Below are 13573 nucleotides of genomic sequence, written 5' to 3'. Positions count from 1 at the left end.
TCGATTGAATTGTATCAAGCAAATTTAAAGCCATGATTTAAATCAGCAAGAAAAAAAGGTTGATTTAAATTAAGTTTCCCGTTGAAACTTTTTCAAATATTTCGGAACATAGGAACTAACCACTAAGCCATGTTAATTTACCACTAAATACAATACTATTTACACTGTTTCATTTTTACAAGCATTCTTAGCATCTCTTTATCACACGGTATATATTTTACATACTTTCCTTTTCTTCTTTTACCTATAGAAGGAATGTCTTTAAATTATTCCCAGATAGGGTCTTTCTTATGATCAGCTCCCATGACTTGTTGAGGTTAATGGCACAATTGTCTACATGTCTCCTCCGAAATAGTTTTATTGAGTTGAATGGCCTTATTCCCAGGTAAAGGATTGCAGCCTTAATATGAGAATGCAGGAAGAAGCACACTGGACAATTTTGTCTTCTCTCTTTCCCCCTAATGTATATCCCCTTTGCTGAGCCTTGCAATCACAAAGCAACAACAACCAGTGAATAAAAAAGAAATGCCCATGACTAATAAGTCAAAGCAACTTTTGATGGTTACTGGGCAGAGAAAAATCCTAAATTTTTTTATCAGACTTTTTGGATTTTTTTAAAAGCATCTATTTTTATCCACCCTGCTATATTGCCTTTCCCTCGTAACTTACTCCTCTACCTTGCTTGGCCCAGCTCTATATAAGCACAGAACAATAACAGTCTTATCTGGCTTCTCTTTGCACATGTGACTTTAGCCAGAAAAACTGAAAGTCCGAATTTTTCAAGAATTAAGAGCTAGTATATAGGCTGGACAGGGCCATTTTCAGGAGATGTGACAAACTGGAATTCATGCCCATGTTTCATAGGCCTGGTTCAGACAACACACTAAACCATGCTGCTTAACCACAAAACGGTAAAGGGAATGCATTAACCTTAATGTATTCCCCTAACCATTTTGTGGTTAAGCAGCATGGTTTAGCGTGTTGTCTGAACCAGGCCGTTGGTAGGTCACTTCATTTTTATTTATTTATTTATTTATTTATTACATTTTTATACCGCCCAATAGCCGAAGCTCTCTGGGCGGTTCACAAAAATTAAAACCACAGTAAAACACCCAACAGTTTAAAACACAATTACGAAATACAGTATAAAAAGCGCAACCAGGATAAAACCACACAGCAAAGTTGATATAAGATTAAAATACAGAGTTAAAACAGTAAAATTTAAATTTAAGTTAAAATTAAGTGTTAAAATACTGAGTGAATAAAAAGGTCTTCAGCTGGCGACGAAAGCAGTACAGTGTAGGTGCCAGGCTACACTGAGACTATATGAGACTATAAGAGTAGGTTTAGCATGTTTATGAGATTTAATTGTAACTGAATTATTATTTTTAAGTAAGAGGGAAATTTAGTATTTTATTTACAATGTCTTTTAGAAATTAAAAACAATTTAAATCAAAACAATCTGATTTAACTTTTAAAATGTGATGATGATGATGATTTTTTTAAAAATAGATTGATTTCATAAAATTGTAAACTAGATATAATGCACTGCTAGTGGGTACAGTTTCATAGTATTTTGATTTTATGTGTGCAGCTTTGTATATGGTTGTGGGGGGGGGAAGGTAGGTTTATGATGCTTGTTCAAAACTTGCATTAGGTCTGAAGGAGTCATTTAACAAGTTAATTCCATTGGCTGCAATCCTATACCCACTAACCTAGGGGGTGTCTATACATTCTATGAACACCATAGGGGCTGCACAGTGGTGCTACATTGTTTAAATGATGCAGCTGCCAACTCGCAGGCACATTAGGGGGGGCGTTCACAGTGTCCTTTTACCACGACTTTTACATTTGCCCCAACAACACCATGTTGTTTCTCCCATCCGTGTGTGGTGGCTTTGGTTTGGGGGCATCCCGGGGGTGGTTCTAAGTAGAACCAGCCTTGGGGTCAAGTGGATGACATATGGTATCAATACAATGCAATTCTTTCATTAGGTGAGCAATCAGATTTGGTTGTTTGCTCACATTACTAAAGACAAGTGAAGCCCATTTACAGTGAAAGTAATGCTTCCATGGGTGATCCTAGCCAATCAGGGATCATGTTAACAATTGAGCACTTTCACAGTGACTTCCCAGAAATTGTCAGGAGGAAGGCCTTTCAACACTGCGGAAGGTTTTTCAGAACTGACCCTAGTCTTTTCGCTCAGCCATATCCCAGTGTTTCAGGACTGTTAACCCTTTCACCGTCAAATGAATTTTAATATATTCACATACTGGTATAGGCACTTCACACAGTCCGAGTTTTTGAATCATTCTAAGGGCTCATGTACACCTGTAGCCTTTTGGGAAGTGGGGAGGGATGATTATGGAGTTTTCCACTTCCAGGATCATCCCTCAGGGGCTACACACCAGCGAGTTGTCCCAGAAGTAATGAGGGATGTTCCAGGGGGGCGCTTTTTTTTTTTTTTTTAAGAGGAGACATTTGTGCAATTGTGCAGGCGGAATCCTGCGCGAAGATGAGTTTTTTTAAAAAAACAAAAAACACCGAACTTGGTGCTGGAAAACACTGAGCGCCATCCCAAAGATGACGAAAATACTCTTCCCCTCACCTCTGATCCCCACAGACTCCCCCCGCACAGCTCAGTACCCGTTTCCTGAGACCCACTACTCATGGGGAAGAAGGAGGACCCTGGGAGGGAGAGCCACACTGCCTGCAGAGTTTGGGATGGTCCCAGGATGGAGGGGGGTGTGGAAACGGGGAAAAAGCAGTCTCAGCTATCCCAGCAGAAATGAATGCTTGTTCCCGGTTCACCCGGGGATCAGCTGTACATCATTTGGATACACAGGGGCGACCTTGTGACCACCCTGGGATAAATGGCAGGTGTAGATTAGGCCTTAAGTGTAGAGAATAACTGAGACAAGGTAACAGTTTTAAAATATTTTCTTGTGTTCTTCAGAGTACTCGAGTGGCCTTAGATCATCTGGAGTCTGTTCCTGAGAAACTGAACCTTTTAGAAGATTTCAGAGATTTTGGAGTGAGAAATGTTTTGTCATCTCTTTCATTAGAAAATATTTAGCACCTTGTTGCACGATAGGGAATCTGTTGTGGGGCATGACGTCTAAACTTTAGTACATCTTAACCCTTTATTTTATTGGGATTCCCATTATATATTAGAATGATGCATCAGCAGCCCTGAATGGACTCGGTCTGTAACAAATTCCTTTTCTATTCCTGCCCCTTTATCCTAATCAAAGGGATCTCTCCCTAGCTGAGTTCTTTCACCTTGGCTTGACTCCCAACTCATCATGCAGAGCCTCCTGATAACTGTATGGTAATTTTAAGATTTAATAGCATTAAGGTAAATAGCTGAGGATTATATCTCTTCTTTGCTTGAGTTTTTGATCTGTTCACAATATTTTGATAAGCTGATCTTTTATTACTGTGGCAGCGGCTCTGAGTTGTGTTAATATTTGAGAAGTGGTAGATTTTGTTTGGTTTATTGAGACACTATGTCATTCATCTCACAAGCACCACTTCCCTAATGATGACACGCTGGATGCTTGTGGTGTCACAGCTGGCGTTACTTATTGATAAGCTTGCAAAGACTGCAAAATCAATAGGAAAGCTGTTTGAATATCAAGCTTGTTCATTATGCTGGGTAAATTTGCCATTCTACATCAGGGACAAAATTCATGCCAGATATTTAACATGCAAACTATCTGAGCAGCACTATTCCATTGTTTGCTTTTGTTAATTAGTACGGTGTTGCACATATGACATGGGTCACAAGGCTCTAAACAATCAAAGTACTTAAGCAATTCAAAGTCCCACTAAAACAAATTAGTACACTAAGTAGGGATTGATTTTTATTTTTTATTTTTTAAAAAATGTCATTTTGAACAGGTGCTTAATTGCTCTGTTGAACGATTGAAACTGTCTAGATAAATTTCCTTGAATTAATAAAGCAGAATCAGAAGTCTTCCATGTTTTATTCCCTTGTTCAAATGTTGACAAGACAAGGAAAGAATGAGGAGGAAAGGTGGAATTATATTAAGTCCTCATTGTGACACCAGATCACAGTAGAATGACATTCTCTCTTTAACATTCTCTAGTTTTTCTGACAGTCTGGCAGTCTTCCGTTCCAGGCGCGGTAGTGACACCAAGGCAAATGTGGGGAGGAGGTACCAAAGATCTGGTAGATGAAAGCTTTCCACTTTTGCAGAAATCAGGTTAATGGTCCATAGAAACACTCTCTCTTTTGCCCAGACAATGTATCTATGGGCGACCTAATCGCTGCAGAAGTGGACAATTCCTTCCCCACCCCCTTCAGTTTCTCAGGGCATCACCCTGACCCTAGAACTGAAGTCTGCACCACCCCAGAACCACCAAAAGTTTAACATTCAAGACAAGAACCAAGCTTCCTTTTAAGCCGTACCAGTACTGTGCTTGTGACTGAATGACTTACTGAAGTGATGAAGCCAGAGGACCACTTCACACAGTTGCTGCTGCAGCCACAAGTCTTCCCAAACACGGCCATGCCTTTGGGGAAGCCATGGTCAGTCAGGAGCTCCCTATGGTATCTACCCACATCAAGCGTGTGAATAGATGGTTTTATCCCCAGAGGATCATTTTGTCCTTTTACATGATCAGTGTTAATGTTTCACCCAGATTGAAAACTTTCTCTGTGATTTCAGGATTCTCACAGGCAGACAGAAATTGTTGAAGAGAGATACAGTAAATACAAGGAAATTATGGGCTCCTTACAACAGCATCTGGATGATTCAAAGCGCAGACTTGAAGACTTCAAGGTAGGTTTACCTTCACATGCTTTAAGTGTTCCTTTGTATGTGAAGCTGCTTGAGAAATGAGCTCTAATCACTAGAGCTCTGAATAGTGCATAATCACATAGAGCAAAGTGCCAATTCTATTCATTGGAAGCACATCAAATTGCTTTGCTAGGTCAGACCAAAGGCTTCTGAAGTCCATCATTCTGTCTCCAGCAGTGACCTAGCAAGCTTCTGGACGGGGCATAACGCAGATAACCATCCACTGTTTGTTTGTCCCCAAGATCTGGTACTTAGTGTTCCTACCTCCTGAACATGGAGGCTTCATTTTTAGGCCTTGTAGTAGGCTTTGATAACCATACCCTCCATGAATTTGACTAATCCCAAAAGGAGGAAGTATAACTTCATGAAGCACATAGTTCACTTGTGTGGAGGACATCAACCTCTTGATAATCTATTTCATTTTGGGAGACAACAGTTTCTCTTTTGATCCATGCTTTGTTCATAACTTTATAAACCTCAGTTACATTCCAAACTAAAAAAAAGCCCTTAGCAGTAGGGAAGGCAGTCCAGCCTTCCCAAATAGCTTCTGATTTTAGAGATGGTTGAGCTCAGCATTGAACATCAATTGGGCTGCTTGACTGTTCAAGTCAAACAGTTGAATTGTGGGAGTGTTTGATTGCTCTGTTTGGAGTTCCCCACCAACCGCCGTTCCCCCTGCTGAAAGTCCTGGGCTGTGCAGAGCTACGTACCATTTGCAGCCTTAGATCCTGGATGCTTAGATCCCCTGTAAAAGGTTGCCAGCACTTAGGGTTGCTGGAAAAATCCAAAACAGCTCCAAATAACTCAGAATTCTATGACTTTGGATTGTTATGAATGTGAGCCCAGATTCTGCAGGCAGCATGCTCCAGGTCACACAGATTCTGTAGACTTGTGGACCCTTTTTTACCTTAAGGAATTGTATGCAAATTTAGTCATGTGAAAATATGAAAGTTGCTGGAAAATGCGCGCGCACACGCACACACACACACACACACATGCCATTGAAAGCACACACACAATTTTATACATCTCTGACCTTTCTTCAGCCTGTTCTATATAGCACTCTTTTTTGTGCACTCTGTTCATTGATTGTATGCCGAGTGAAGAAAAACACGCAAAACGTTACATGCCAGTGAAAGTTACATAAATTGTGTTCGACTCATTTTGCATAGTTTTCCAAGTCTGACTCCATCAATGAATGGACAACAGAGTGAAACGATGGCTAACAATCCACAAAACAAAGATGGAACAGGTTAAACAAAATCTGTACATCCCGAACAGCACTACCCAGGCCAGGCAACTCCCCATATAAAGCCTCTGGATTGCAAAATGTCAGGGCAACCCTGGTGTCTCAGGCAAATTTCCTCTTGTTATCCAAGATTATAGGTGTTGACAGCACTCTCGGTGTCCATGACCGAAGGCTTCAAGGCAACCCAGGGCAGCCCAAGAGACTCCCAGCGCTATCAGCACCTACAATCCTTTGCAGTCCGAGAGCATAGGCACTGCCACCATTTTCAGTACTGCTGGCCTCAAGCACTGAGTGGGCACTGGGCCGGAAATTGAGGGTGTTGACAGTACTGTGGGTACTCAGGACCTCAGCTTGCAATGTATTTACTCCAGTGGGGCCCAGAATCTAGTCTGTACAGAGATCATGAGTGTTTATAATCCCCAGCTGCAAATGGTGGAGGTGGCAGCAAGCCCCAATGTGAGCAGTGCCAAATTCGAACAGGATTGCCCACCTTGAAGTGGGGCCACTTTCATTATTTGAGCAGGGATGCTTGCATTTTTCAAGCATCCCCTCTTCAAATACTCGCCCCATCAGTACTAACCATGTTGGAGTCACCGCTGATTGCCATGACTGAACACCTCTACTGAGCATCGCAGGAGCACACAGGATGCCATAACCCAAAGCCATTACCACCTCACACTCAAGACTTCAATACTCCACTGTTTGTACAGTCAGGTGGTGATGTCCTCAAGTGGGGACTTCGCTAGATTGCCCTTTTCTACACCACCTCTATATCTAGGCTTACACTGATGGCTTGATCCATACTGGATATTAAGAATCCAATAGCACCACAATATTTCATTTTTGTGTAGGCCATTTGGAGCACAAAAAGAGCTTCCCTCTAACCTGTATTGCGTCATTTTCTGTCGTGTTTGCTTACAAACAGAATAAAATGATCCAGAGCTAGTAAGAAAAAAAGTTCTGTTTTCTTTTCACTGACTTGCTTGAAATAACTTAGAAAATTTCTTTTTATTGCTAACCTCTCCTGATCTCCCCAGAAGCTGTCTTATCTGCCTCAAGACTAAAACTGAGCCGAAACAGTCTAATTTTGTTTTCTCTTTTGTTACTGTCAAAAAAGCACTTACTTCTCCACTACCACCCTTTGGTGTCCTTTGAAGTGCACCCTTGAAATTTCATCTAGTCTTTGTCCCAGTCCTAGACAGTGTGCAAAAGCCCCCAGGGACTGAGTTTTAAGTTTCTGGGAAGCTGTGCCTGCTTTGACTTGTCTCCTCAAAGAGGTAGTATATTTGGTGCCAATCTAATGTGCGTCAAGAGGGAATTCAGTGATGATGCACAACTATAGGGAAACACCCAAACACACAGCCTGGTTTATCACCTGTCTATTCTCAGAAAATGGGGCCACCTGGAACATGGACTCCAAAGTTAATGTCAGCGAAACGGGCAGATGCATATGGATGCTGGCTGTCCTTCAGGCACCCTGGGCAGGATCTACACTACTGCTTCAAAACGGTTTATAACAGTAGTGACAACTGTTGGGGCCCAGGACACACTCCATAAACAGTTTTCCAACTGTTTTCAAAGTATCATATCCTGCTTGGTGTAGATCTGGCCCTGGTCACAAGCCATTTATGGCCTTAAAGGTCAAATCCAGCAGCAGTTTGAGTTGTATCAAGGAACTGATTGGAAACCAGTCGATAATATTGGCAAAACCTGTTCAGTCCAGTAGATCCAGGTCAGTAGCCTGACTGCTGTATTCTGAACCCATTGTTATTATTTATTTATTTATTTATATAGCACCGTCAGTGTACATGGTGCTGTACAGAGTAAAACAATAAAATAGCAAAACCCTGCCGCATAGGCTTACATTCTAATAAATTGAAGCTTCTAAACAGTCTTCAAAGGCTGTCTAACGTACAACACACTGTAGTAATCTAATCTGGATGTTACCAGAGCATGAATAATGCTACATTGCATTACAAATGGGACTGCCTTTGAACAGTTTTCGAAGTTTCAGAAGATTCAGAATATGACAGCCAGGCTGTTGATGGATATGAAATACGGATTTCAATGGATTTCGGAGTAGGAATGGAAATGAGAGCTCCAGTTAAAACAAAACAAAATACCCATTGCAATTACGAAGAGATTCAAGAACTTTGGCTTGTAAATAGTCAACTTCCACATGCGCCATCCCCAGTCTTTTCTGCCACCTATTTCCCTTCCCCTTTCCTCTACCTTGTGATGGGAGGAGGGAAGTTGGTAGCAAAGAAGGCTGAAATGGCAGAAGATGCTTGGGAGTCCCCATCACCACCAGCAACACTAGAATCTGTAGTTTTCAGCTCCTTCTAGCCCAATCTATTCTGCCAGGAGGAATTAATACCAGGATTCCTTACGGCAATGCCGTAAGGCACGTGTGGCAATTTCCAAACGTGGCAGTCCCAAAATGTGCTCAGAAGCATCCATTGCATCATTGAACCCAGTGTTGTCCCAAACTTTCCCTGCCACTGGTTTGCCTCTGATCATCTGGCAAGGTAACTCTGGAAAACAGAGTAGCAGGAAAGCCAGAGAAGAACAGTGGAAGGCTGGCAGGGAACTTCCATGGATCCAGTTTTCCAAGCTTTCTGATAACTCTCATAAATTCGTCAAACTTTTCTAGAAAAGTTCTCTCAAAGCTCAGAAAGATTGGGCCCATTCTGAATCAAGATGCGGGTCGGGGGGGGAGTTGCCCTTCACTAGTCTGTGTGCACATTTATGCATACACACAGGCTTGTGCAAAAGTGCCATGGCCTGGCAGGTTTTTCCACACTAAACCCTCTGGTATTGCATTACAACGTCCCATCTGATAAAGTAGCTTGCCTTGCACGGTGGCTTTTTTTTTGCACAAAATAATATCAGAAGCCCCCACCATGACTTCTGGCATTCTGTCTTCCAGATTACTGTACTGAATTTTTTTAGGACACTGCATTGGGATCTGTTTTATTATGAAACTGGGAGATCAAATTGAATTGTTAGCATAGGGGCTGCATTAACAGAGTATCAAACAAGTATTTAACTTCTCATTGTTTTTTGGGGTTTCATTAGTCTAAATGAATGTGTTGAGCTGATTTATTTATTTGCAAGTGCTTATTTCATGCCATAGCAAACTGGATAGTCATCGTTTTCTAGATGCCGCTTTGCCGATTCGATGACTGTGTGTATCAATGAGAGAGAGAGAGAGAGAGAGAGCGATTCCCATTTATTCCACATGTTGTAGCAAGAATGTGCAGAACTCAGAGCAGCAAGTACAGAAGATGACCTCTCCCAGAATTCTAAGTGTTGACAAGGACACAGAATCTGGAAGGAAATCAGATTTAATGCTAACTATTAGATTTACATTCTGAACACTGAAACCAGATTTTATCAGTTTAAAAGAATTCTGCCACATTATATATATAACCCTGGCTTTAGGCTGTTTTTAATCTCCAAAGATAAAAGGAAATACATCAAAATCATCCTCTTTCATAGGAAGAATTTCATTCCCTCTCACAGGATAAGAAAACCAGTGCTGATATTTCTGCTATACAGAATGCATCTTCCAACTGGAGAACCAACACCAGCTTTATGTCCAGCTCCTTGCTTTCCGATTCAGGATGTAAGTATTGATCTTCCATGGGGAATCCTCATAAGACCTTTTAGTAGAATTAGCATGGTGATCTTTTTTTCCATTTTCATTATTAGGAAATAATAATGAAAATGGAAGCTTTCGTTTTAATCCACTGAATTTCTTAGTTTAGTTGGTCAGTATTTCTCGCTGGAAAGTAATGCAATTCTCAGAAAATATATTGGTGTGGAGGTTTCCAGCAATGAAAGTATGTGGACACCTGGTGAGGAAAATCTAAAGGAAGGAGCCAGCTTGATCCAACTGGTGTCCTGTTATGTGTGTGCTGGTGGTCTCAACGCAAATCACCCTCTTCTCTTGGGTGTCCTCCAACCACGAGGTTCCCCTCCAGGTAATAAGCAAGCGTTCTGCCATTTTGCATATAGATGCCACCACCTTGGATTTATTTTCATTTGAGTAAAATAGCTAGTAGATATACATAAAAGAATTTAAGACAATGGCAGCATTGCTGGCTGTCTTGAGCAAGGCTCTTCTTGAAGCCAACATTGAAAAACTTGCAGAAATTTAATGCATCCCAAATTCTATAGGAACGAAATAAAATTAATTGATAAAAGGGTCTTTATTTTTATTTATTTATATTTCAAAAGCTTATAGCCTGCCTATTTCCCTGAAAGGCAAATAGCAAACAAACAAAGTCAACAATATTTAAAACAATCTTAAAATCCCAAATATATAAACAAGAAATGTATAAAAAACAGCAGATTAATCATAAGGGCTAAAAAAAAAACCTGTTTAATGGCTATTAAAACTTTCAACCAAACATCTCGAAGACCCAAGTTTTTACATACTGCCTAAAACAATACAGTGCCAGGACGTGACATACCTCTTTTGGTACAGCTTTTCATAAAATGGATGCAACCCCCCCAAAAGGCTCTGGACATTGTGGCTGCAGAGGTTACCACCCCTCTCCCAGAAAAATAAAAGTAATGGTAGACTAGCTGTTCAGTGAATATGGAAAAGTGCTGACAGTCTTATCCCAAAAGGATATCTGTGTCCCATCTCGTGTATGTGATGAACAGGCTTAATTGGTAGGAATGCAGCCTGAAATTAACAGAGAGATATTCAGTTAATATTTAATCACTTTAATTGAATTCAAGTCTCCAGGTTCAGATGAATTGCATCCTAGGGTGTTGAAGGAGCTAGCAGATAGACTCTCACAATCTCTATTATCTTTGAGAATTCTTGGAGAATGGGTGAAGAAACAGAGGAGGGCAAATGTTGTCCCTCTCTTCACAAAGGGCAAAAAGGAAGATCTGGGGAATTATAGACAAGTGAGCCTGACATCAATACCTGGGAAGATTCTAGAGAAGATTATAAAACAGTTGTTCTGTAAAAATCTTTAGACTAATGCACTGATCACTGGAAGCCAGTATGGATTTGTAAAGAACAATTCCTGCCAGGCTAATCTTATTTCATTTTTCGATCAGTAGACCATGGAAATGTTATAGACATAATATAACATTTCAATTTAACAGCCAGTGTGGTGTAGTGGCTAAAGTGTCAGACTGGGAGTCAGGAGATTCGGGTTCCAGTCTCCACTCGGCCATGGAAGCTCACTGGCTGACTTGGGCCAGTCACAGACTCTCAGCCCAACCTACCTCACAGGGTTGTTGTTGTGAGGATAAAATGGAGAGGAGGATGAGGATTATGTAAGATGCCTTGGGTTCCTTGGAGGAAAAAAGGTGGGATATAAATGCAATAAAAAATAAAAATATATATCTTGAATTCAACAAGGCAGTTGACAAGTGCTCTATTTGGATTAGCAAGCTAGTTAAGTATGCGTTAGAAGGCACTACTTCTGTAATCTGCAGGGCCAGGCTAATACCTTAGAAGACAGAAACTAAATTCAAAAGCTAGATCAGAAAACCAGGCAGAAAATAACAATGAGATTTTACAGACACAATTACAAAGCTCTTCATTTAAGAATAAGATATTAAATGCATAGGTAAAAGATGAGGGATATCTGGCTCAGCAATAGTACATGTGAAAAGGATCTTGGATTTGTAGTCAATCACAAGCTGAATATGAGTGAGCAGAGTGATACGGCTGCAAACTAGGCAAATGCAATTTTAGGTTGCATCAATGGAAGTATAGTTTCAAAATCATGGGAAGTAATATTTCCATTCTTACTCTGCTCTGGTCAGACTTTACCTCAAATACTGTGTCTAGTTCTGGACACCATACTTTAAGAAGGATTCAGGTAAACTTGGAATGAGTTCAGAGAAGGGCAACAAAGATGATCAAGGCGGTAGGAACCAAGTCCTATGAGAAAAGATAGAAGAAACTGATTATGTTTAGCCTTGATAAGGGAAGACTGAGGGTTGATATGATTGCAGTTTCAAGTTAGAAGATTCCTGGGCACCTGGAAGAGGGGCCACCAATGAGGAGCAAGGATCAGACTTAAGCCTTAATGGGTCACCTGAACAATGCTGACAGGAAACATCATTCCATTTTCTCACCTAAAGATAGAAACCCACACTGAAAGAAGGAGTTAGAACAGTAAGATTATTGTACCCATTGCAGATCAAATGTTAATAACATTGTGGCTCTGATTTCAGTCCACAACGTTGTCTTATGTCTCTATTTCAAGAGTCTGGGCAATAGTCTTTAGTTGCTTTGAGCAATTATCAGCCATCCAAAGCCATGAGTAATGAGAATGCAAACTCTTATCTCCCACTCACCCAGGAATTTCTAACAAACCACCTTCTGTCCACTTTCATTGCTGCTCTCTCTCCCTCAACACAGAGGGGGGATTGGAGACTTGCAGTGGGTGGTGGTATGGTGTGCAACAGGTCCCAATTGGACTCATTGACCCTCTTCAGAAGACACACCACAGTGATTAAAAATTTTGAGCAAAACATGGCTTAGCGTGTCATGGGAACCATGACTTAGTGAGTGGTGTGAATCATTCCTAACCATGGTGGCTACACAATCACAGTTTAAACACGTTCACTAACCATTTGCTTCAAAAGGGTTAGGGCCTAACGATGGTTTAGCGTGTTGTCCGAACAGGCCCTTTCTCTCTCTTCTTTTTATGGAGAAATAGTTTGTCTTATTCCAAGCTAATTCAAGTCGAATTAGAGGATTTTTGTTCATGACAAGTAAGGTGGTCATGGAGTCTGTAGACAAGTTGAGGAGGTGAACAAAGATAATTACATCTGCACTTCTGAGTTACCAGACTGCACTCTTTCTTTTATCTACTGGAGCCCTAAATAACTTCCAAGGGAACGAATCTTTTGACTAGAAGGTAATTGCAAAAGACAGGAAGATCATGACATTATCTTCTTGTCCTGTCACCAGATGAGGAAATTACGTAAATTGGGATTATTTTCTATATACAGTCTACAATGTAAAGGGTCAGGTAGACAAAAAGGATCAAGAAGACAATCATTTCCATTAGCTGGAGAAGCTATTAGCTACTCATTTAATTCTGTGGGTGAAACCTCATTTTGAAAATATCACTGAATAACCTTATACAGAAGCTGCAGAGCAGCGTTTGCTTAAGGATTTCAGGCTAAATAGTGATCTTATCAACTCAGGCAGAGATAAAGGACTGTGTGGTTGCAAGAACCCAGGAGTCAGTTTCCTTGCACAGGAGTATAATTGTTTTCATATCAAGAGGAAGGAAATGTTACTTTAGGGATGATGGAACAAACTGAATTGTGCCCTCTTTATTTACATATGATTTAGCTCTTCTGATTAATTAAAGTGCTACATACACCCACACATACATACACACTAAAAAAATAAAAGGGGGTATAGTTAAGAGCAATGATGTTTAATAACGTTTCAGCAAAGGAAAAGAGACCTTCTCGTTGACTTAGAAATAACCTGCAGAGTTT

The 13573-nt window shown here is 40.6% G+C and overlaps 1 protein-coding gene across 1 annotated transcript in view; it reads left to right on the top strand.

Annotated features, from left to right (window-relative positions):
• CEP128 (centrosomal protein 128) overlaps positions 1 to 13573 on the top strand; it is a 238411-nt gene that overhangs the window by 213845 nt on the left and 10993 nt on the right. The window contains exons 21-23 of the mRNA XM_063117936.1: positions 2958 to 3035; positions 4696 to 4809; positions 9602 to 9704. Of these exons, the coding sequence (XP_062974006.1) occupies positions 2958 to 3035; positions 4696 to 4809; positions 9602 to 9704 (295 nt within the window). The remainder of the gene's footprint in view (positions 1 to 2957; positions 3036 to 4695; positions 4810 to 9601; positions 9705 to 13573) is intronic.

This window comes from Elgaria multicarinata, chromosome 2 (assembly GCF_023053635.1).
Source record: "Elgaria multicarinata webbii isolate HBS135686 ecotype San Diego chromosome 2, rElgMul1.1.pri, whole genome shotgun sequence".
NCBI lineage: Eukaryota > Metazoa > Chordata > Lepidosauria > Squamata > Anguidae > Elgaria > Elgaria multicarinata.
The sequence above is the reverse complement of the archived record's forward strand: the minus strand, read 5'-3'. Positions and strand labels throughout refer to the sequence as shown.